Below are 25406 nucleotides of genomic sequence, written 5' to 3'. Positions count from 1 at the left end.
ACACAGGTGTAGATACTGTAGGTTCAGTGAATGCTTACATTGCACTGATTAGAATATACTGGACATTCAAAGCTAAGATTCAGCGCACTGTGTTAGAGGCTGGGATTGGATGAATTCATCATATATACAACCTTTGATCATCATTTATGTCCAGTTGAGAATGAATCTGTGCACTCACATATTAAATGAACTGAAATCAGTAGTGTGATCTCCAGTCTTGATATAAGGAATGAGAGAACTGACAGCTGTTATTTTAATCAGCCTGTCTCGGTTGTTTTAACTCCAAGTATCACAAAGTAATGTGGTAACATCTGGACTGACGAGTTTACTGTCAGCATTGTAATCGCTAGTTTAAAGGCTGTAGGTTGCAGCCATTGCTCTAACACTGTATAAATGTAACAGGCCTCAGTGCTGGTTCTAACAGTCTGAGCTGCTTCCAGCTTTATTTGTGAAGAGCACAGCAGCTTACAAAACACGTAGCGAGCTCGTACAGCTGCGACGTAAAACTTTCATTAGCTAAGATGTCCTTAAAATAACGGGGCTACATGCGGTGATGCTAGCGTTAGCCACGTTAGCACCTTACCTTCAACAGGTGGTCAGACTGCGTAAACAAGTACTCAGTCAGAGGTTGGGCTCTCCGTTTCGCTGCAGGGTCCCTTCATTCTTCACATATCCGTGTCGAGCCGAGTGTAAATCCCGAGGCTGAACGGCCTTTGTACAAGCACACACGCTTCTTAGCAGGGAGAAGCTATGAGCTAGAAAAATCCAGGCTGGCAGACAGCCTGTGTCTGACCAACCAATCAGAGAGCTCCTTACATCCCACGGTGTGGCTAATTTGAATAGCCTCCAGCAAGTTGTTAATCGAAGAGCTAATCCAGCAGCTAATCCAGGAGCTAATCCAGCAGCTAATCCCGGAGCGAACAGGAAAGGGAAATGGATTTTGAACTGCAGTTTATTAAATTGCAGGTGGAAAAGGGATTTTGAACTGCAGTTTATTAAATTGCAAGTGGAAAAAGGATTTTGAACTGCAGTTTATTAAATTGCAGGTGGAAAAAGGATTTTGAACTGCAGTTTATTAAAGTGCAAGTGGAAAAAGGATTTTGAACTGCAGTTTATTAAATTGCAGGTGGAAAAAGGATTTTGAACTGCAGTTTATTAAATTGCAAGTGGAAAAAGGATTTAGAACTGCAGTTTATTAAATTGCAGGTGGAAAAAGGATTTTGAACTGCAGTTTATTAAATTGCAAGTGGAAAAAGGATTTTGAACTGCAGTTTATTAAAGTGCAACTGAAAAAAGGATTTTAAAATGCAGTTTATTAAAGTGCAATTGGAAAAAGGATTTTGAAATGCAATTGGAAAAAGGATTTTGAAATGCAGTTTATTAAATTGGAATTCAAAAATGAATTTACAATTGCAGAATTTATTCTACAATTCATTATTAAAGCACAGAAATTTTTATTTCGATGCGCGTGGCTCTTGTGGTCCTCCATACTGAGAGGATAAGAATGTGAGGAACGCTCAGACACTTCGAGATCAGGCGGACACCCTCCCACTCTCATCTCCCCTCTGGATAGTTTATGCTCAAAAGTGTTGTATGGAATAATGAGAATTGTATGGAATAATATGGTTGTTGATTGAGCATTTATACACCGAGTGTTGTCTTTCCTTCAGCCCAAAGATCGAAAGAATTGGGAGGTTTTAACAATTCATAGTTGCAAATTATTAAAAACATGAGTGAATGTTGGAGTTTAGTTTTGACTCAATCAGAAACACAAAAGTAGAAATAAACACAAACCAAAAATCTATCAGGTAACTGGAACCAGTCAGAGGTCTTTGGGTCACTTTAAAGATCCTGATGGTAAAGAAACACACATATATATATATATATATATATATATATATATAACAAAAAGTGCAATAAAACAACACCAGTGTTAACAACTCACGGATTTCATTTCAGGCTGATTAACATTTACAGGATAACAATCCCCATCAGACAGAAAATATCAGCGTGCTGCACAACGCAGGATTAACAATAACAAGATTATTCTATAGTGTGTAAAAATTAAATCTTTAAATGAATCCTGAAGGTCTGAACTCGCAGCTGCAGTGAGTCGGTCAGTTAACGTTTCGACTCAGCCGGACCCTTATATTCTGCACTGTTAACTCTGTTTCCAGTTTATATCTCACATTTTCACTCATTTTTGAAGGTGTATGCTTTGTTTCACATTATTGTTTGGATTCACTGGGTTAAGAACATCCTGACGCGTAGTTTGATAAATAATGAAAGTGAAACTAAAGAGGGCACCGCCATCTCAACAGAGACAAAAACAAGCAGTCAGATGTGTCAGATGTGTCAGATGAGTTTGTCTAGCACAGCCCCACTGCTGGAACGAGACAATTTTACTACAACAGCAAAAGCATTAGACAACACCATGCCATAAAACAGTAAGAGAAGGCACGACCTTAGGATGTGTGTGTATGCCAGAACACTCTGGAAGGCACACAGAGTCTTTGCAGACTATTAAGGATCAAACTTCTAACATTATGTAATTATTTATATAACTCTAAGCCTATATGAGTATATATTTGTAAGCATAAATGACAATCCACCAATATAAACCTAACAAACAGTATAAACACACTACATGATACATGCTGGAAGTGAATTCTCTGGCTTTGCACTTTAGGGCTCTTTGTGTTTAAATGCAATAATTAGCATTTATTGAACATTTTAAATCTGATTTAAATGATGTTACTGATTCTCTTTTGCTGTATTTCCATATTTCATGATGTGCCAAGGTCTTTTCAGTGGGTCTGGAACACAGCTGTGACTCTGAGTCATACCGCTGTAACTGCTTGCTGCATTTCATTGAATTAAGCAAGAAAGGACATGAAAGTGACGCATGGAATTATCAGAAATGCTCCAGATCATGAGCTCATTTTCCTGTTTCTCACTGCCCACGTTTCCCTAAAATAATTTCACGTATAGAGATTCAGACCAAAGGGCAGTCTTTCGCTTTGCCTCAGCCCGGAGTATGTCTAGTATGTGATCCAGCCTCTCTGGATCATTTTCTTACCTTGCATTGAAAAAGACGTCCATAAAAAATACAGTACAATGTACTATTTTAAATTAAATGAATTTTATCTATTGCTGTTTTTCAACAGTATTTTTTTCAGGTTTTTTTAACCACACTTATGAATTCAATCACTTACAGGAATGGCCATAAACATCTGTAAACGATCTATAAAGTACTGCCATCTATGTATCAGTCTATCCATGTTATTTAATACACCACCGTAGAAAGTGCACTATAATCAAAACAAACAAATAAACAAAAAACATCAACATAAACAAAGTCAGATTAAAACTTGTTTCTCTCTTTGATCAGGTGACAGCAGCATTTGGCCAAAATGGAAAAGTATGACACTCAACACCACATATTACATTTCTCAGTATTAATACTTTCTGGAACCTGTTTTTTAGTGTCAGTGTGTTTTGTTTGAGCATTGTACAGATTCACAGAAAGCTTTGCTATATGGTGGTTTGGAACTAAAGCTTATTTTTCCTATAGATTAAGATGACTTTTAGGATGTACAATATTTCCCATGATATCCTTCATTACAAGATTTCTTTAGAGAGAAATGAAAGCGTTTTTTACCACCTTATCAAAATGCTTCGTTATAAAAAAAGAGCATCAATGTAAAATCATTTCAAAAGACTGCAGTAAATATTGGACCGATGTGTTTATGATACACAAGTACCATATAACCTATATTATCAATCTAGAGGTGCTGGTTATTATATTAGTCTTGTTTTAGATCCAAAGAACACCTGCCTGCCTTTAGTCTTCACAGCCATTATAAGCTGTCTTCTAACATCCATAGATTTATATCATCTGTTTCAGATCATAAGCTTCACACAGTCAAACACCAACAAAAACGGATACAAATAGATGTCTTAAATCTTTCTGGAAACCATAAAAGACTAAAGCGAACTGAAATCATTTATTGTGTCTCTGGTTAGTTTACAGCTTCACTTTATGAACTCCAAATAAAGCTCAACAACAGATTTGTTCCAGTTCTCAGTGTGTCTGCTCCTCTCTTTCCCTCTCTGTCTCCTCAACAGGATCATTTGTAGTCAATGTGACACAGACCTCCTATCAGGCAGAGGAGAACCACAACATCACACTGGAGTGGACGTTCACCACCAAACCTGACAGATCCACCAAAACTCTCAACATCATCTGTGAACTCTTCATCAGTGATAAATCCTCAGTCTTGTATCATGTTCATGAAGGTGTTGAGGTGTCAGAGTCTCAGGATGAAAAGTTTTCAGGACGAGTCCAGAGTGACAAAGACGCCCTCAGAGAAGGACGAATCAGACTTCAGCTGTCCAGTCTCAGGACTGATGACTCGGGTCTGTACCTGTGTGAGGTGAACACTGATTATGGCTTCAGTGTTGGAAGATGTCGACTCAACGTCACTGGTGAGATGATTTTTAATTTTTTATCACTTTGCAAACATTATTCAATTCAAGTTAAAACACAATCTGTTATTTTGGGCTTTGTCTGTTTTTTGTTTTTTTGTTTTTTTAGCAGGTTTTCATACGTCCAACCTTCAGACTGTGAGTCCACAACCAGAGAACTGAGAAAGCCAGTGTATATTTGGATTGTCACTGGTATTATGAGTACTAGCTCTAGTTGTCATCTGTGTTGTGCTCTGTTTAGTTGGCATTAGAAAAAGGAAACAAACATTGAGAACTGTTTCAGAAATGAAACCAAACAGGACTTAGAGGACCATTCCTCCAAAAAAATTGTCCTCTAAGTCCCCGGTTAAGGAAATCATGCATTAGTTGCTTTGCCTGCCTGTTCTCCTGCCAACCCTGACGTTCGCGACTGCCCGAAGCCCTTTGCCCAGTGTAAGCCCACCATACCATTGTTCTCCTTACATGTCTCACCTGCTCCCATATCTGTTTACTAAACATTTTCTCCCTCTGTTACAGACTCCAGTGACCCCAATCACAGGGTCTCACAACAGCCTTTCCCAACCTTCCTTGTGTTTTTGCCTGATCACCTCTGTAAATAGAGTATTGTATATATTTTGCAATTGGTGTATTGAGTCTGCTTTTGGGTCCTGCCTCTGTGTGAACTCCAGTTCATGACACACTTTATCCGTCTTGTCTCTCTTTCTCTCTTAGTCTCTCTTTCCCAAGCCCTGCTGATTTCAGGTAAGTATTATCTTCACCTCACTGTCTCTCACTGTCAAAAATACTCTAATTATTTGTGGGCATAGAAGTGCTTTCGCCGGCCATACATCCATTACTCTGGTCTTTTTTGTTTATCTTTTTAATGTAGTAGAGTTAAAATGGCTGAGACAAAGATAGAGCTGAATATGACATTTTTTTCTTGCAGACATGCTCGTGGCTCAAAAAAAAGTGAGTATCTGTGTTACATAATTTAGACATATAATACTTATGCAACTAAATATTGTGAATTCTGGAGTGAAATTTTGTAATAGGCTGTAGAGTATTTCATGGTTCTCATGCAGTGATCACTTTTTTATCATGAAAGGCAAAGGATGCAAAGTGCAGAGCAGCATCTGCTAATGGGAGTAGATTCCATGTTGGTTGGGTGGAGAGAGATCCTGCAGGACGTCCGCTGTTAAAAAGAAGCAGAAGAGGAGAGACACGAAAACAGTTTTCATCTAAAGCTAGTCCATCTTCCAGAGGCCGTCTACCTTCCAAGATTATTAATGCTAAACCACATCAACTGTCAAATGTCTTTTGTCATTAAGTGTATTTTAAACTACATTCAACTTTCAACAATTAGCTAAGCAGAATATATTATTATTCAGCAGGCTGAAAACACAACTCTAACCATTCTTTTTTTACATTACATTTACATGTTTGGTACTTGTGAAAATCAGTTAAAATCTGCATCGATGGACAAAACAGATCCAGGTTGGACGTCTGCTTCGAAGAGCCACTTTTTAGATCTTTGTATCTGACTACAGATGTTTAGCAAAGAGTCTTTAAAGTGATCTGAGCTTTTTAAATGTGTTAAACACTATGAATTGCCAAGAGTGTCGGTGTTGCTACTCAAAGAAAGTAATGTGTACCACATTACTCATAATGCAGTACTCACCAGAGAAAGTAATTTGTTACACTGCTTGTGACTTTACTTTTACATTACTCTGTAACATGATCTGAAATTCATTGTCATATAACCACCAGTTAACAATATATACCTAAAGCTACAGTCCCACACATCAACTCAAATCCCTATCCTAATGAGGACACACGATCTCTCTCTTGGTGTTTACAGTTCATCATCACTCTGGGTTCTTGGCTAGCTTTGTGTTGGCATGCTGTCTGTACAGAGGAAGAGTAAAAGTTCTGTTAGCATCATGATCTGTTGTTTGTGTCATTGATCCAGTCTGTAATTTACCATTGTGCTCTTGTCCTTATGTGCAATAAAAATAAAAATAATTCCCATATCTCCGCTCCTCAAACCTGTAGACCGCTCCACTACTGTCTTCTCTGCTCATGAACTGCAATCAGCTCATTGTAGCATGAATATGGGCTCAAAATGTGGTCATAAATATTTTGTACTTGTAAATCAGTTTTGTACTTGTAAATCAGGATTTGTATGTGTAAAAAAGATTTGTGTGTGCGTAAAAAAGATTTGTATGTGTAAAAAAGATTTGTGTGTGCGTAAAAAAGATTTGTATGTGTAAAAAAGATTTGTGTGTGCGTAAAAAAGATTTGTATGTGTAAAAAGAATTTGTGTGTGCGTAAAAAAGATTTGTGTGTGGACTTAGACAAAAAAAACCCTGCAAGTTACAACTACGAATTTTGACCCTATTTTTCTTCCTTTCATCTGACTGGTCAATGTCATGTCAATCACAAATGTAACAATCCAATCAGAGAACAGATGGGTTTGGCTGTCGGAGGGTCACTTTTTTGAACTGCAGGTCCTTGAAGGGTAATACAGTTTGAAGCTGGAGGATCTCTATATAAATATCCGATAGCAGCTAGGTCCCCTAACTTTCAGCAGCTGTTGAAAGGATAAAGTTGTGGTATGTCAGTGGTTAGAAATACCATTATTACTTTAGGATTAGTTTAACACAAAGTCAGGGCTGACCCGGGACCATTGCTGTGAGTGACAGTGCGCAGCATAAAAGTCATTTCACATCGGACGCAGGATGTGCTGCTAATGCTAACTAAAAGCTAAGGATCCAGAATTTGTTGCGCTGGCTGCTGAGCTCTGTGGGTTTTTGCAGCAGCTCTACCTGTACTAGATGCACCTGCTCTTTGTCGTTTCTATCTCTGACTTTATGTCCTCTACAAGAGTTTCTGTTTATTTTGCTAGTTTTTCAAATGTTCAATAAAAACATGTATGCTAATTCATAACGAAGAAAGCTTTGTAATGAAGACTGTCATTTCCAAAACACTGCCCCCCCGGTTCGCAGCGCTGTTGAAAAGCCTGTGGAAGTCCCTGTATTAAGCACGTAGACCTGTGACACAAAAATCTAAAATCACCAAACTCAGACGACCACAGACTGTTTTCCTTCTAGGTGATGAAGGAAAACGCTGGGTTGGCATGTAAAAGGGCATTTATTCCCTTCAAGGACCTGAAGCTCCACAAAGCACCCCTCCGACAGCCAAACCCATCTGTTCTCTGATTGGATTGTTACATTTGTGATTGACATGACATTGACCAATCAGATGAAAGGAAGAAAAATAGGGTCAAAATTCGTAGTTGTAACTTGCAGGGTTTTTTTTGTCTAAGTCCACACACAAATCTTTTTTACGCACACACAAATTCTTTTTACACATACAAATCTTTTTTACGCACACACAAATCTTTTTTACACATACAAATCTTTTTTACGCACACACAAATCTTTTTTACACATACAAATCTTTTTTACGCACACACAAATCTTTTTTACACATACAAATCCTGATTTACAAGTACAAAACTGATTTACAAGTACAAAATATTTATGACCACATTTTGAGCCCATACATGAACTATACATCTCGTGTGAATGAGGAACCTTTGCAACACAATTCTTACATCCAGTGAGGCTGTGGGAGTATGTGGGTGTGGTGTTGCTCTCCCCCTCCTGCTCTCTTGCTCCACCCCTCACTGTCTCTCTTTCTCTTTCTGCCCTCTATCCAGGATGCAGCTGCTGCTCGTTCCCCGTTTGGCACCTGGACCCAGTCAGCAATCAGCTCTCAGAGGTTGCATAGGGTTGGGGAAGAACTGTGCAGGGCGGCTGGTTTGTCTGTGCCTGCACTGCCTTCTAGGGAATAAGAGGTCCAATAGTGTAGGTTTGCTTTCTGTGGTGTGGAGTTGTGGGAGCGGTGGGCGGAGTAACTGCTTCCAGTAGTGATGGCCAAATGAAGCTTTCTGAAGCAAATCTTTCCCACAGATCCTACAAGAATATGTTTTCTCACCTGTGTGAATACGCGTGTTTTTTTAACGCTGACGAGGTAATAAATCTTTTCCCACAGGTGCTACAAGAATATGGCTTCTCACCTGTGTGAATTCTCATGTGATTTATGAAACCTGATGAGTCAGCAAATCTTTTTCCACAGGTGTTACAAGAATACGGTTTCTCACCTGTGTGAATTCTTGTGTGTTTTTTGAACACTGATAAGTAAGCAAATCCTTTCCCAAAGGTGCAACAAGAATACGGTTTTCCACACATGTCATATTGTACAGGCTTTTTCTTTGTGTATGTTCTACTTTGACTCGCAGACACAGGAGTATTGTCTGCTTTCTGACTGTCTCTTCTCTTCCTGTGACATCTCTTCTTCAGCTCTGCATTTCTCATAGATCCTGAGTCCACATGCCAATTTTCTTCATGATCTCGGCTCTCTGCTTCAGGAGAGCTGTGAGGAAGGAGCTGCTCACTGTTTGGTTCTGGTTCACTGTGGGAACTTTCCTCATAAGCAGGTGTCACCATCAAAGTATCAACCTCCTGATTCAGTCCAAGCTGCCCTCCCTCCTTACTGTTGCAGAGTTTCTCCTGTTCCTCTTTCATCTGTGGAGGCTCTGGGTCCTCCTGGTCCAGACTGGAGTTCCTGTCCTGGTTACAGAGCTCCCGGTCTGTAAGAACCTTCTCTTCCTCAAAAGCATGCTGCTGTAGGATATCTGAATGTACAGAGGGGGAAAATGATCAAAAAATATTCACTGATCTGAACTATTGGCAGATCTCTACATAGTGAGCATGTTGCTCACATATATAACTGAAATTTAAAGTGTACAAATATGACAAATTATTTAGGCACTGATTCAGATGTTTAAAGTTCAAAGTTCAGCTTCATATGTGAATCTCTATGATGTATGAAATAAATAGATGTTGTTTTTTGTTAAATGAATATGGATGTCTGGATTGGCTACGGTTATAGGAAGGCATGCTGGGGCTGAGCTCTTACACAGTGGTAAAAGGTTTTGCTGCGCTTGGAATCCCATCAAAACTTTCATAAATTTCAGTTTAGAAACTCTGAATTCCATATTTTCCAAAACAGAATAGAAATATTAATCCATACTTACCCAGACCTGTAAACTGTTCGTATCTAATGTCTAAGGAGCTTGGAAAGAAAAGCATCTGGACTTATTGCTTGAAGACACCTCTCATCTGAGAAGCTTCTTCAGTTGTAAGGTCAAATGGTGGAGAGTCCCAGATTTAAACCCTATGGGAGTGTCCCCCAAGACGGGCATGGACCCTGTATTGAGCCTCTACCTAGTCACATGATGTTAAGGTGTCTGGAAAGGAATCTCAAAACTGGATTATAGATGGCAGACAGTTGGTGTCGTAAGCCACCGCCTCTTTTCAAAGACGGTCGTTCACAGTGGACATACACTGGCTTGCAAAAGTATTTGGCCTTTTCCACATTTTGTCACATTACAGCCACAACCATGAATCAATTTTATTGGAATTCCACGTGAAAGACCAATACAAAGTGGTGTACACGTGAGAAGTGGAACGAAAATCATACATGATTCCAAACATTTTTTTTACAAATAAATAACTGCGAGGTGTGCGTAATAATTCAGCCCCCTGAGTCAATACTTTGTAGAACCATCTTTTGCTGCAATTACAGCTGCCAGTCTTTTAGGGTATGTCTCTACCAGCTTTGCACATCTAGAGACTGAAATCCTTGCCCATTCTTCTTTGCAAAACAGCTCCAGCTCAGTCAGATTAGATGGACAGCGTTTGTGAACATCAGTTTTCAGATCTTGACACAGATTCTCGATTGGATTTAGATCTGGGTTTTCTTCCAAGATTGCCCTGTATTTGGCTCCATCCATCTTCCCATCAGCTCTGACCAGCTTCCCTGTCCCTGCTGAAGAGAAGCAACCCCAGAGCATGATGCTGCCACCAACATATTTGACAGTGGGGATGGTGTGTTCAGAGTGATGTGTAGTTTTAGTTTTCCGCCACACATAGCGTTTTGCATTTTGGCCTGGTCTCATCTGACCAGAGCACCTTCTTCCACATGTTTGCTGTGTCCCCCACACGGCTTGTGGCAAACTGCAAACGGGACTTCTTATGGTTTTCTGTTAACAGTGGCTTTCTTCTTGCCACTCTTCCATAAAGGCCAACTTTGTGCAGTGCACGACTAATAGTTGTCCTATGGACAGATTCCCCCACCTGAGCTGTAGATCTCTGCAGCTCGTCCAGAGTCACCATGGGACTCTTTGCTGCATTTCTGATCAGCGTTCTCCTTGTTCAGCCTGTGAGTTTAGGTGGACGGCCTTGTCTTGGTAGGTTTACAGTTGTGCCATACTCCTTCCATTTCTGAGTGATCGCTTGAACAGTGCTCCGTGGGATGTTCAAGGCTTGGGAAATCTTTTTGTAGCCTAAGCCTGCTTTAAATTTCTCAATAACTTTACCCCTGACCTGTCTGGTGTGTTCTTTGGACTTCATGGTGTTGTTGCTCCCAATAGTCTCTTAGACAACCTCTCAGGCTGTCACAGAGCAGCTGTATTTGTACTAACATTAGATTACACACAGGTGCACTCTATTTAGTCATTAGCACTCATCAGGCAATGTCTATGGGCAACTGACTGCACTCAGACCAAAGGAGGCTGAATAATTACGCACGCCCCACTGTGCAGTTATTTATTTGTGAAAAATGTTTAGATTCATGTATGATTTTCGTTCCACTTCTCCCGTGTACACCACTTTGTATTGGTCTTTAACGGAATTCCAATAAAACTGATTCGTGTTTGTGGCTGTAATGTGACAAAATGTGGAAAAGTTCAAGGGGGACGAATACTTTTGCAAGCCACTGTAGATGGCGCTAGCAGTTGAGAGAGCACTGTTGTTCTAAACACAACGGATTACGACACAAAAATTACCAGACTCCTCAGTGACAACAATACGTATGAAGCCTTAAAAGGGGACCCCACAAGCAGTGACAAATGAAGGTTGCCTTCCACAACCTGAAAAGGACAAAAATCATTGATCACCCTACATAATGTCGTCTATACCCAGAACATGGTATACACTGTATTTACAGATTTCCTATGATCCACAAAGAAGGGTTCCCACTCAGACCCATTGTTAGCATCACTGACAAGGTCCAGAAACTTACACTTGAACCCAGAGGCGGAGCCAGACATTTGAAACACCCGGGGCTTAGCCCTAAAAGGTAGTATGCATGGGGGATTATTTTTTTTATTTTATTTTTTTATGGGGGTTAGAAATGACTGAAAGATTATTAAGCTCTGTTTTGAATTTTGCTCAAAAAAGAATGACTTCATATAGGGAAAAATATATATCACATATTCAGGACACCTTAAACTAGTTTTTTGATTAAGCAGCAAGGCAGAACCAAATCAGGGCTGTATCAAGACACAGGGACTAAACCCCAATTCAACCAGACCCAGAACTGATCCAGAATTAAAACAGGACTACAACAGTTCAAAATCAGGACTACGTAGGACTTAACCAAGACAGAACAAGAATCAGAACTAGATGATAGTAGCACTAAAAATCATCATACACCTGCACTACACTTATTTTTTAATTCTACCAAAGTGCACTATGTAGATTCAGAAAAGTTTATATAATTATTTTGCCTTGTTGTGCAAACAAGTCTGCATAACTTAATAAATATATAACTTGAAAAATAAAAAAACCTAAAAAGAAACACTAGGTATGAGATACATGAGTGAGTACCTATGATACGGTGATACTTTTGGTAAACAACCATTTGACTAACATGTGTATCTCACCTGCTCTTGTTCCATCTCTGTTCTGTCCTCAGCCTCCATCTCCCTCTCTGTTCCTCTCTCTCTCCCTCTTTGTGCTGACAATCATCAAATATACAGTGGAAACCAGATATTTACATACTCTTCAGATCAAAACACAAACACTTTTCTAATTGTAACATCAAATCAGACTAAATGTTTATTTTTTTTAGCTTGATAAATATAAAAAAACATATTTGTTAACTTTAAGAGTAAAGAGAGAAACTATCTGTATTTCTTAATTGTAAATGGAACCAAATTGTATTCAACATTGAGCCACACTTATGGAGCTCCACAATTCTTTGCCTGCTGTTTTGGTTGACATCTCTTGATTTTCCCATTTCAAAGAAACAGGCTCTGTGTTTTGCCTTATATGCATCCACAGGTGTGCCACTAATTTACTCACATGGACTCTATTAACCTATCAGAAGCTTCTTCAGCCCAGAATGGAATCGTCTGGAGTTTTCTTATTAATGAACAATAAACTTAGTGTACATGTACTCCTAAATTTGATAGACAGCTCTGTCTCTCTTCATTCTGACATTTAAGTAATTCTAAAGATATTTCAATATTTATTTATCCAAAACAAAACAAGTTTACTCTAAATTTATGTAAACAGGATTAGATCGCGGCCACTCAGGCATGTCCGCTCCATTCATATGAAAGCAACAGCGACATTTCTCCACTGTTTTTCCATAAATAAATATTATCAATGTAACTAAAGATAATGCAGTATTTTTTATTTTTTTTTGTTATTGTTTTTTATTGCAGTTTTTCCTTTTTTTCCTTTAACAAGGCAGTGTCTGCGACACCAGACACAAAACAACAAAACAGTACAAACACAAAACATTCACAACAGCTCTTAAATATGGCATAATACAAGAGGTGGTGAGTTATTCTTACAGCGCCCGGGTGTTGATCACGTGCGCAACAGTCCTTTTAATAAGATGGTGGAAACGTCTGGTCCGATATAGTCCAAAAAAGGGTGCCACACTCTGTAGAACTGACCCACACTGTGGTGTATAATGTTGGTGAGGTATTCTAGAGGAATCAGTTCGAAAATTATTTTGCACCAGCCACAGAGAGTGGGAGTCTTATCGCTGACCCATTGCAAGAGGATATTTTTCCTGGCTGCAAAAGTTAGAATGTTATACAATCTTTTGTTGGCCGCTGCTTTTAGGTGGTCACTTGGAAAACCTAGAATCAGGGATACAGGGTCCATCTCTATATCAACGTGGAAGATTCTCCCCATTTCACCAATCAAGTACCGTCTCTTTGCATCTGGACACAATCTGTCTCTATACCGTCATTTTTCTTTTCAGCTACGTTTCAGAATGGTTCGTAGCAATCTTGTTTTGATTCGTGACCAGCCAAGATGGTGCTGCGCTCCCACAATGCATTGCGACATTACGTCAACGCCAAAGCCCTTTGCGTGCAGGAGAGTATGCGCATGCGCATTGCCATGGTGGTTTAAAAAATAAAGATATAATGAAAAGTAATTAATAAAAATTAAATATTTAAACATTCCCACAAATGTGCAATGAACGTGCAAAAACTCTCTTTATTAGTTGTTGCTGTTTCTTTCTTTCTTTCTTTCTTTTTTTTTTGAAAAATAACGACGTCTCTGAGGCGCGAATTCCGACAGTGAGAGGAACGACCGGATACAGGAGACGGGAAGAAACAAGCCGATTATGTTCGCGTTAATTAGGTGGTTGGAAGATGTAAAATTCTCAATTCTGCCAACTGAACATATACGAGATTTTAATGAGGATGAATAATTAGCCGGCATGGAGGAAACGGACCTTTATTTGGTGGAGTGGCGACAAGGAGCCAAAAGGCGGGTGGCTGGTCTATGAAGCCTCCATCATCAAGCTAGCAGGTGTCTTTTCTCATATAATATTACTTTATTCTCGCTTATTTGGCACGGAAGCGTAGAGCTGCCACCCAGGCAAAAGAGAAATATAAGTATATCACGTTATAACGTGTAAGGTTTATCGTTCTAACAATATACTATCATGTTAGTACAATATACTTTTCATGTTTGAACAACATGTTTGAACAACATTGTACGAACAATGTACATAATTATCACGTCCGTACAATATTGTGCGAACGTGACAATTATGTATATTGTAATAACGTGATATTATATTATACAAACATGAAAAGCATAATGTTATAACAATAAACATTCAAGTTATAACGTGATATAGCTCTATTTTTCTTTTGCCTGGGTGGCAGCTCCACGCTTCCATAATTTGGTAATCAAAATATGTAACTTAATTAATTTTATTGTGATGTACTTTTGCCTTTTCTTATTATTCTACCTTCTCAGAAAGGGAAAAATTACAAATAAAACTGTTTACACTTGTTATATACAATAACTATCAAAACCTATTCACATTTAATTTGGCTTTCACAGAAATCCCACCTCTCCTTCTGGCTACAGAGTACTTACCAAAGTTAGAAACAAAGCACAGTTATGCTTTATTAATGTTCGCTAATTACAATGTTCCACATTTCCTTGCTTTTTAAGTCATTTTTAGGCTTTTTAGAGTTTTTGTTTTTTTAGTAGTAATGTTTCTGCCTATTTATTTCAGCCCATGAAATCGAACGCAGATCTTCCTGATGTGAGATTTACATAAATGTAGGTAATTTTGTTTGCCATTGTCATTAATGTTGTTGCTGTTGTTGTTTTTGTGCAGTTTGCAATCATATAAACCTAGCAAGCATCAGTCAGCACAGTGACTAACCTAAACAGATTCTTGCTTTATTCACATATGTTATATGTAATTATATATACCTGCACATTGTACCTAGGGTTGCAGCCACTTGGCCCCACCCCATTGTTGTGACAGCCCTGATTGTACTTATACACTGCATCTGAACAGGGAACAGTCTGCCACATTATTGTATTTTTAAGTGACTTGTTTGTAATACATGAATTTGTTTCTTACAGATGTCAAAGTCTCAACCTCATGCTGCCCTCCCCCATCCTCCTAAAGTAAGTATTTGTTGTTGTAGATTTTATGCAGTGTCTGTGTCACATGCTAATCATAATTATTGAAATAACTGTTTTCTAACAGACTTTCCAAAACACTAGTTATGTTTGTTGTCATTCAGACTAATACTACTGCTTAGACATTGCTTAGTGGTCATGCATGTTTGACAAGCTTGTTATGATACCAAAACAGTACGCCTATCACAATAATCAATATATCGACTTAACACACAATACATGTACATGACCTCAATAATTGTTGATGATGCAAATTATCTGTCATTATATTTACAAAAATAAAATATAATAATAACAACACAATAACATTAAATAACATTGTTTTCTATTTGTTAGAAAAATTACTATTTATTCAAGTTTTTATGGTATCTAATATTTTGATACCTAATTTCCATGATCTAAATATTTTTAGAATTAGATGTTGGTTTGTCAATTGAAAGTGTGTAGATCTTGCATTATTATGGTGTTATATTATGATTATACATTCAAAGACATAAAATGGTCTTAAAATGACAATGACATAACTTGTCGCAATTGTTTATGGGGCAATATACAAACCAACAAAAAGTTGTTATCGTAACAGGCCTTCAAAACAGACGGTTTTATGATTGATAAATTCAAAAAATAAATACATGTAATTTCTCCGAGATTCTCTAATATTCAGTTACAGTTCACAACACAGATACCTGTACATGCTGTATTATACTGTAAATATAAATCTCTACATTTAGCATCCCACTAGAAGAGTCACAGTAACTGCCTCTTTTTTTTTTTTTTTTTTTTACAAATACCTGTACTATTACTAACACATTTACTGTTTTACTTTTAGCCTGTGGATACAAATGCAGATTTCCTTAATGTAGGTTGTGCATTTTAATTACATCATGTTATTTTTATTATTATTTATTTATTTATTTATTTTACATTCAAATATGATTGCTAGTAGGTAAAGAATAGTTCACCTATAATTGATATTCCCAATTAATTTCTCACCTCTGATTGAATGCCTTTGTTTGTTTGCCTTTTTTGACTATAACAAAACATTTTTGCAGGATATATATGGTGAATTTATATGCATAGATACAGTCGTAGTGCTTGACACATGCACACACCAGTAAATGTACTAAAAAGGAAATAATTACAATCATGATGTTGATTGCTGATGTCAGTATATATGTTTTAGAGGAATGTTTTGTTTTTCACCCAAAATGAACTATATTGTTTCAGAAGAGATTTATTACCTGACTCTTATATATTGTTCTGTTTTTTGTTTGTTTTTGTTATTTTCAGGTTCAATGGTGTGTGTTCTTCTAATGGCCGCCTTCCCACTGGAGGTTTTGATCCACAGCAATTTAAAAGGTAAACAGCTTTGAAAGTCAGTTCAAATGGTTAGCTAATAGTATTCTAAAAAGCCTACAACTCTGTCACCAGTTTCTTTACCAAAAAGTACCCATAAAAGTATCTCTCAATAGCATATCATTGTAGCTCAAATGTTTAGTTGTACAAATATCAGATTTTTGGAAATCTAAAACTAGTCAAACACTCAAATGTTCATGCTTTTTATAGGAGGACAAAGCAAAACGGACATCGGCGCAGAGTGAAGAACTGCCCTTCATAAGGACACTATGACAGCCATATATAGTAAGTGAAGACTTTCTGTGTATCTAAAATTGCATACAGCACAAGTAACTTACTTTGCAACCATTACAATAGGTTGCAAAGTAAGTTACCAATACAAATAGGTGATGATGCATTGTAGTGGTTGGTCTCAGACAAAGAAGGTCAACAGATTTATGAATGCTGGAGGGTAAGGAGAGACGACCAAAAGGGGTGTTAGCATTACTGTAATGTGAACTGGATAGACTTTCCATCTAGGAAAAAAAAAGAGGTAAAATTATGTGTAAAATATATCTGTATTAATATCTGTATCTATATAAACAGAAATATCTGTTTGCTAAATGAAGCTAGCTAACATAAATCATATTTTTATTTTAACTCTGATAAAAGTAATAGAACTGTGACTTTTGTTTGTTACAGTGGCAGTAAGGAAGAGGTTTCCCAATTTGTGCAGAAGGGCTTTGAGGATTGCAGTGAAAGCTGGGGGAACTGAGACTGCTGGAAAAGGAAAAGAAATTACATTTTAAGTATGTTGACTTATGTTCATACAATCACACACACATATACACACACATATGTGTGTGTATATGTGTATATATATGTATATATATATATATATATACACACACACATATATGTGTATGTGTGTGTTTCTTTTAGAATGTTTAAGTATGTAATGAGAATAAAATTATAAAATGAATATTCCTTGCTTGATTTATATGCATGTTTTAAACATCAAATAAAGATTTCTTTCAGCTGTTACATGTGAATGTGGTTTCTTAGAAATATATGAAGGGTTAATTATATATATTTTTGAATGATTTTAAATAAGTTTAAATTGTATTTTGAAATATATTTTATAAATATATTTCAAAATATAAAAAAACAGCCAAAAAATATATGTGTTAAAACACATTTCAAAATATATTATAAATATATTTTTTAAATATATTTTAAAATACATTTTGAAATATATTTCAAAATATACAAAAAATGGCCAAAAAATATATGTGCTAAAATATATTTCAAAATATATAAATATATTTTAGCACATATATTTTTTGGCCATTTTTTGTATATTTTGAAATATGTTTCAAAATGTATTTTAAAATATATTTTTTTACCGTATGGGCGCTTATATATACAGGCAGTTACTGTCCCTGCATTTAGAAAGGCAGAGGCATCATGGTGTAATAATTTTACATGTAGTTGTTTTTTTTGTCCTGTGTAATAATGTTCAACATTGCTATAAATACATTTTTAAAAAAATCCCTCTGCAAAATGGGTTAAAAAACATAAACAACTGTGGGATACTGTTTGTCCGTGATTTGAACAGCCCAGCGCTGCTCCTGATGCAGGGAAAACTAATTATGCAGGGAAACCTACCTCAGCACTTGTGCAGGTGAAACCAAAGGGAAGATATGCTTCACCATATTTTCTAGTCTTTGGCTTAGAATGAAGTTGGTTTGGAAACATATTCAGCGATGCTTCATCTCCTGCTTTGCGTTTGTGTGGGCGCCCTGTGCTAGCAGTGTCCAAGCGTTGTTTTTTTTCCCCCCCTTTTCATGCCGCGCCCCCCCTGCAATAGCGCCGCGCCCCCCCTAGGGGGTGGGCCCCACACTTTGGGAATCACTGTTTTAACCCATCAATATTTAAAGGGCTGTACACACCCTGTATTCGTAAGCAGAGTATATTATAATGCAACAGTGACAGTTAACTGCAACCCCTTTTATGGTAGTGAAGTTTACTCTTCACTAACGGTTTCAACGCTCTTTTACCCCCAGCTGTTTCTTGTTGTTCTCGTTATGGGGCCCATGATCGTATATGGCACATCCTGAGTACATCCTGTTGTAACCGCCCATTTGCAGGCACGTATGCAGTTACAAGCAAAACACTTCTTCTGATGCCCTATGATTTGTACGTTCATTAGCTTCTAGATTAACATAACACTCACTGAAAATACTTCTACATGTTATTTTCCAAACTGTGCGCGTTGAAGAGAAAGGAAACCTCAACACTGAAGTTTACCGGAAGTCTGCATTTAAAGAGAAAGGTCACTCTTTTGAGGACACCAACATTCACATTTTGAACAGAAGAGACAGATGGTTTGAAAGAGGAGTGAAAGAAGCCATCTATGTCCACTGTGAGCGACCATCTTTGAACAGAGGCAGTGGCTTACAACACAAACTGTCTGCCATCTATAATCCAGTGTTGTTATCCCTTCCCAGGTACCTTAATGCCCACTAACATCCTGGGCCTCTTGACCTCAGGAAAATCACTTGATAGGGTGGGGCTAGGGGTGGGCAGTATAAATGGTATACGGTAAAAACTATATGAATTTGGCAAACAGTAGACATTTTGCCTGTATTGTGATGGCGCATGTTGATGGTAAAGTAAAAAGTATTGTGCAAGAAAGATACTTTAAAAGTATTTTTTTTTTCAAAAACTTACTCAAGTAAATGTAACGGAGTAAATGTGACTCATTACTACTAGTGGTGCAACGGATCACGCTTGATCCGAAATCCACAGTTCGGCACGCACGTTATCCAAAGACTCGAAAAAGAAGAAAAAAAAAGGATGTGTATGGTGCACGCGGTGGGTCTGTCATGCGATACTTATGGTCAGCGCTAGCAGTCCAAGTGGAGGAGCAGAGGAGTTTTCGGTATTTAAGCAGCCCTTTGCTGCCCAGTCTGAGCGGGCTAAAGCTATTACAAAAGCTATTTGGGTGTTTAGCTGCAGTTACTGGAATTTAGATTGGCTCGTTATTCGTTACTTCGTGTGGTGGCTATTGCATTTCTTCCACAGATTCAGTAACATTAGCAAGTGGTGGAGGCCAGCCGGTGGATGAGAGAAAGTGAAGGCAAGAGGAGAGACCCAAAGCGGCCGCCCGTCCGAGTGTCAGGTGAACTGAACTTCAGGTAAGAAGTTATGACCTGCAGTCTATCTGGGTCAGATATAAACCAAGTTTAGGTGGAGTTTATTTTTGTTATGCTGACTTCTTCGTACTGCGTACTAGCTAGCATGACGGAGTTTCTATACAGCTGGGTGGGTGCTATGATGTTACTGATGTTGAACTTTATTTTGTTCACAAGGTTAATTATTGGAGTTGCCAACCGTCCCGTAAAAAACAGAATTGTCTCGAATTCAGAGAAAATATTTCGTGTTTCGTATTGAGCTGAAAAGGAACTACAATGAAAAAGACAAAGCTGGAGTTATTCTGTCTTTACGCTGCACAGCTGCCACTTCTCTCATTCTCTCCTCTCCTGTTTCTACTTCAATCAGCTGTTTATCTCCCACTTCGCGCCAGAAAGAGGAAACCAGCGGATGTCGCGCTAAACAACAGCAGCACATTTAAGCTTGATCAGCTGTTGTAAGAATTTATTTAATATTAATTTCTAGTATCAGCTGATGTTTGCTGGAGCCACAGCTGTAAAGCTGCTGGTCATGATGTCGGTTTGGATATGTGGTGAGAGGGAAACATGAGGACGAAACCAGGAGATGTCCTTACTGAATCATCAGAGCTGAACAGGTGATGGAGAAACAGGTTTACCTTTTGGGTGACATGAATCAGTTGAAGGAAAGTTATGAACTGTTTCTGAGAGACAAATAACACCAGGATCCTTTTCTACGTAGCTGACGGCTGGTAACTGTGAAGGGGGGGATCTAGCAAAGTTTAGCCAGGGGGGCCGATAGGGCATTAACAGGGAAAAGGGGGCACAAAGACTTTTCTTTCTTATTCTCATTTAAAATGTCTAACTTTTAATAAATAATTATCTGAATCTTACACCCAAAGTTTTAATCTGATGTAAAATGTATAGAAGTCCATTACTGTATATAGTAACTGTTAAGTCTAATATACCCTAGTAAGCTATAGTACGTTTTCCTTTGGGAAGATACCATCTGTGCAGTCTGTAATTCTGTAGATGTTGAATGTATTTAATTCTTGAAAAATAATTTATTTCTGTGCATTTTTTTCCACACTGCATCAAATTAAAGTTGATTACTTCAATTAAGCATCATGAGGTGGACGGTGGAGGGTGGTTCCCTTTTTTTTTTTTTTTTTGCTGGGAGTTTGCAACCCTATTAGTTAGGTTGCTTAATATTTCTGCTAAGTACTCTTTAAAATACCAGAATAGGAAGGATGGAGTAGGTTTAAGTTTATTAGATTGATCAGTATTGCTGAGCTATGAAATATTTTGGGTGCAGTGTATTTTTTACATACAGGTATAACAGAATAGCTTTAGTGTTGTTGTTTATTTAAACTTGAGTATGAACTTATACAAAATGCAGCAAGATATTAAAAAAACAGTTTTATTGATTAAAAAACACACTATATCGGATTAATATCGGTATCGGCAGATATCCAAATTTATGATATCGGTATCGGTATCGGACATAAAAAAGTGGTATCATGCCATCTCTAGTAAGTAGTAAGTACAACCAGCATTCATACATAAGGCGCACTGGATTATAAGGCGCACTGTTGACAGAAGAAAAGAAAATATCCCACATGCTTCAAATTATACCGCAATATGGATTTTAGGCCATATCGCCTAGCCCCAGGTGGGGCTAGGTTTCACAATGGATTCACGTGAAACCTTGGCTGATTGTAACCTACACCTGTTTTGACACCTTGACTCATGTGATTAGGTAGAGGATCAATAGAGGGTCCATGCTCCCCCTGTGGGGCTTAAATCTGGGACTCTCCAACATTTGAACTTACAACTGAAGAAGCTTCTCAGATGAGAGGTGTAACGTCTTCAAGCAACTTAAACAAGTCCAGATGCTTTTCTTCTCCTTAGAATATTGTGACCAAGATGACTGAGAACCTTCACAGAGATAGATTCAAATCTAACCATTTCCATGCTGCAGAGAAAACATAATTCTTTAACATAAACTGATAACATAACAAAATGAAACTTGTGTTGTTGGGTTTGTGTCTCTGTGTTGTCTGAGCAATGGGTGGAAATTTGAAACTCAGATGTTTCATGTCTTTCATCCTGCTGAATTTTTATGCACTAATTTTCACCTTTTTGCATGAGTTAATGGTGGAAATGTGTTAATGTAAATAAAACAGAAAATCAGGCCAAAGAGATTTATTCATGCTGCTTATTACAGGTGGACTCTCAATTTTTCCCGTGCTTCTACAATTAAATAAACTTTGAGCTCCGGTTAGGATCTTACATCTGTGCAGTATAGTCAAAATCTCTACTGTTCATAATTCATATTGTTTAGACTGTATACCGTTTGCACCGCCCACCCCTATACGGAAAAAAAAAAAAAGAGTTTTTTTAAGAGGGAAAATGTTCATGTTGCCTTGTGACAGGAAACTTACCTGTCTCCTCAGGAGCACCTAAAGTTAAAACGTGATTGGGTCAAGTTTTTAGTTCCTCTTTTACGAGTAAGAGCCACGGTGTGGCCATTTTAATACATAAACACCTACTGCTGACAGTTGACCAAAGAGTTTGTGATAAGTCTGGTAGATATCTTTCCTTAAAGGGCACCCTAAGTGGTCAGGCAGTGTCATTTCTGAATATTTATCTTCCACCAGCACAGTCTAACGACTTTATTGCTCATGCTTCCTCTTTTCTCCCTGGGTTTGTGATAATTCTGTGATAGCTGGAGATCTTAAATGTTATTTTTCTACAATTAAGGATTGATCCCCACCCAACACATTCAAATGTCTACAAGGGCCAAAGCACTTAACTTGTAACGAACTTGATTTAGTTGACACCTGGTGGACTCTTCATTCACAGAACGCGTAGTAGGATTGATCTCGTTTTGTAGTTTTCTGTTTATGTTGGAAGTGATAGCAAATGTAACAAATGTCAGTCTGCCTTCGATTCTTTTTTTCATTGTCTGTGGAGCTGTCCTTTTATTCTACAGTTTGGGAGATCACTCTTAGGTAAGCTATGCATTATATTTAATTGCCAACTGCTTCTGGGTCCAAGGACTTGTTTGTTAGGGCTAAATGATGAGCTATCTGCCAACTTCCGCAGCAAACGACTCCTTCTTATACTGTTGCACTACACTCAAAAGTGCATCATTGTACTGTTCTGATAAGGCTGCATCTATCAACCAGTGGCTACAGACTGTGATAAGTATTGTGCCAATGGAAGCCCTCTCTACAGCGCTTAAGGACAAACCTTTCCTTTTCTACTGCAGATGGGACCTGTTTTTGGCCTATCTGGTCACTCTTTCCACTCAGAGGTTGAGATTGGGGTTATGGGATTTGGCCTGGCAACAAAGGGACATTTTCAAGCATTTTTCTTTTTTTTTAACTATTATTATTTATTTATTTATTTATTTTGGACTCCCATAACCTCCATACATCTAGGTAGATCTATGTCCTGTGTATGTATATGTCTGTGACTGTTGTTTTCCTGCTTTGCAATAAAAAGTTCAATTAAAAAAAACAAAAAAAAAAAAACAGCGCTACACAGCTAACCACTGTTTCACTGTGATGCCGGTGAGTCATATTCACTTTTATTAAGACATCAGAGTTTTACTTACCTATTCTGTGTAACTTTATCTCAGATTTCCAGATGGTCTCCAGCAGTTTGAGCTGCTCTTCATCAGTCCAGACGATAATGCCTTTAGCCTCCTGCTTCAGTCCAAGCTGCTCCCCCTCCTGACTGCTGCAGAGTTCCTCTTGTTTCTCTTTAACCTGTGGAGGCTCTGGGTCCTCCTGGTCCAGACTGGAGTTACTCTCCTGGTTACAGACCTGCTGCTCATCCAGACCCTCCTCTTCATTACAATCATTTTGTTGTGTGAGGTCTTGAGGAACAAAGAAACACAAGAACAATAATCACTAATGTGTTGACATAAAAACTCAAACTATTTTTTAAAAGCATGAATGAAAACCTGAATAAATGGTGATCCATTATGACCCATTATGAACCACACACAGTAGCTCAGGGAAATAGCTGCGCAAACTCACAACCACATACTAATATGTTAGCATTAAGGCTCCTCACGATGAGTGTTAGGTCTAAACTTTCAGACCTCGCTGTCTCAGAGACCAATCACAGCGAACAAAGCAGACACTCGGAGCTCAATCGGTTTTACTTGCCGGCAAGGGGAGCAGCAAGCAACTCCAAACCTGACTTCCCTCTTTGCCTCTTTTATTGACAACAGTTGTTACACAGTTCAGTTAATGCAAGCTTATGTGTGAGCAAGTGTGTGTGTTTATGTGTTTGTGTGAGACACTTCCTGTCACAACATGTGGCGCGACCTCTTTCAGTCGCTCTGTTTATGGCGGGACCCTTTAACGAACAAAGAATGTAAAAAGCAGAATTGAGCAGTCCTGCTAAACTTATAAAAACAGGAACTTGTGGTTTCTTGTGTGCAACGGAAAAATTACAGCAACGAGACTGCTTTGTACATCCAACAGTAGCTCAAACCAATATGGATAAAACATTTTATCAGTACACATACAAGCAATGGTCATGTGACTTTGCACAAATGACAAGCTCAAAAGAATCAACTCTAATAGTGAGCAAAGACACAACGTTTTATTAAATGTGTATTCTGCTGACATCTAACTATATCTTTACTGCACAGTATCAGTGTTTACAGAGGATCTTAAATACCCACGCCTGATGTACTCAACACTGGAATCTGTTAGAGAAAAAAAGTTTAACCCTCTGGTTGTGTTCACCTCCACCCCCTTACTTTAGTGTTCCCGGTCAGAATTGACCGGTCAGTTTTAACAGCTCTTAAATTAACATAATCAACATAAATAACATTATTCACCACCAAATTCAGTTCAGTGGGTGGGTCAATGGGCCGTTTAGTGGGTTGTTCAATGGTCATTCAGTGCAACATTTAATGGGTTGCTCAGTAGGTCATTCAAGTGCATAGCGTGCACGATGCCATAAAGCCTCAAGGCAATCAGATGTAAAACACAATATTTATGAGTTTTTTAATTTGTAAATCGGTCAGATTTGACCCGAACACGACAGGAAGGTTACTAAATAAATGAATTGAATGTATTAAAACCTAACCTATCAGTGACCATGGACTTGCACCAGTCCAACATAGTCCATCACTGGACACTGACCCACAGCACTGATAAATACCCAGTTTAACATCTTCTAGTAAAGTCAGTCACACTGAAGAATCTGAGCTTGAACAGAACAGAGTTAAAAACACGTCCATACCTATGATGTGTGAGTTTCTGTCGGGTTTCCGGCTGATATCCAGCAGTCTGTGCTGACGGTTGGTCTCCTCCTCATACTGGACGATGGTTTTTTGAATTTCTAAGAAGATTTCTTCACAAACAGCAGTTATTCTCTCCTTGATGAACTCTCTCAGATACTGAACGGAACTCATTGCTGCTTCAACTGGGGCTGGGCAGATCGATACAAGCATCGAAAGAAGCGATACAGACGCTGGTATCAGATCCACACTGATGTGACTGGATCGATACTTTAGTTTGTGTCTCTCCTTTAAGTTCAGTCTGCTTCATCAACAGCAGCCAAGTCTGCACACACG

General features: G+C 38.2%; 1 protein-coding gene and 1 long non-coding RNA gene across 2 annotated transcripts; one reads left to right on the top strand and one right to left on the bottom strand.

The window, feature by feature from the left end:
• Positions 1-5603: 5603 nt before the first annotated feature.
• On the bottom strand, positions 5604-25364 carry LOC134623439 (zinc finger and SCAN domain-containing protein 32-like). The gene is made up of 4 exons (XM_063468587.1): positions 25073-25364; positions 23424-23687; positions 8633-9166; positions 5604-5659 (listed from the first exon to the last, which is right to left on the bottom strand). The coding sequence occupies exons 1-4, from the start codon at positions 25281-25283 to the stop codon at positions 5604-5606; spliced, it is 1065 nt and encodes a 354-aa protein (XP_063324657.1). The 5' UTR covers positions 25284-25364.
• Positions 14872-16976, top strand: LOC134616815 (uncharacterized). The gene is made up of 4 exons (XR_010091481.1): positions 14872-14921; positions 15234-15278; positions 16584-16652; positions 16860-16976. It is a non-coding gene; the product is annotated as an uncharacterized LOC134616815 (long non-coding RNA).
• Positions 25365-25406: the final 42 nt, after the last annotated feature.

This window comes from Pelmatolapia mariae, linkage group LG3_W, assembly GCF_036321145.2.
Source record: "Pelmatolapia mariae isolate MD_Pm_ZW linkage group LG3_W, Pm_UMD_F_2, whole genome shotgun sequence".
Classification (NCBI taxonomy): domain Eukaryota; kingdom Metazoa; phylum Chordata; class Actinopteri; order Cichliformes; family Cichlidae; genus Pelmatolapia; species Pelmatolapia mariae.
This window is presented reverse-complemented; position numbering and strand designations above follow the sequence as displayed.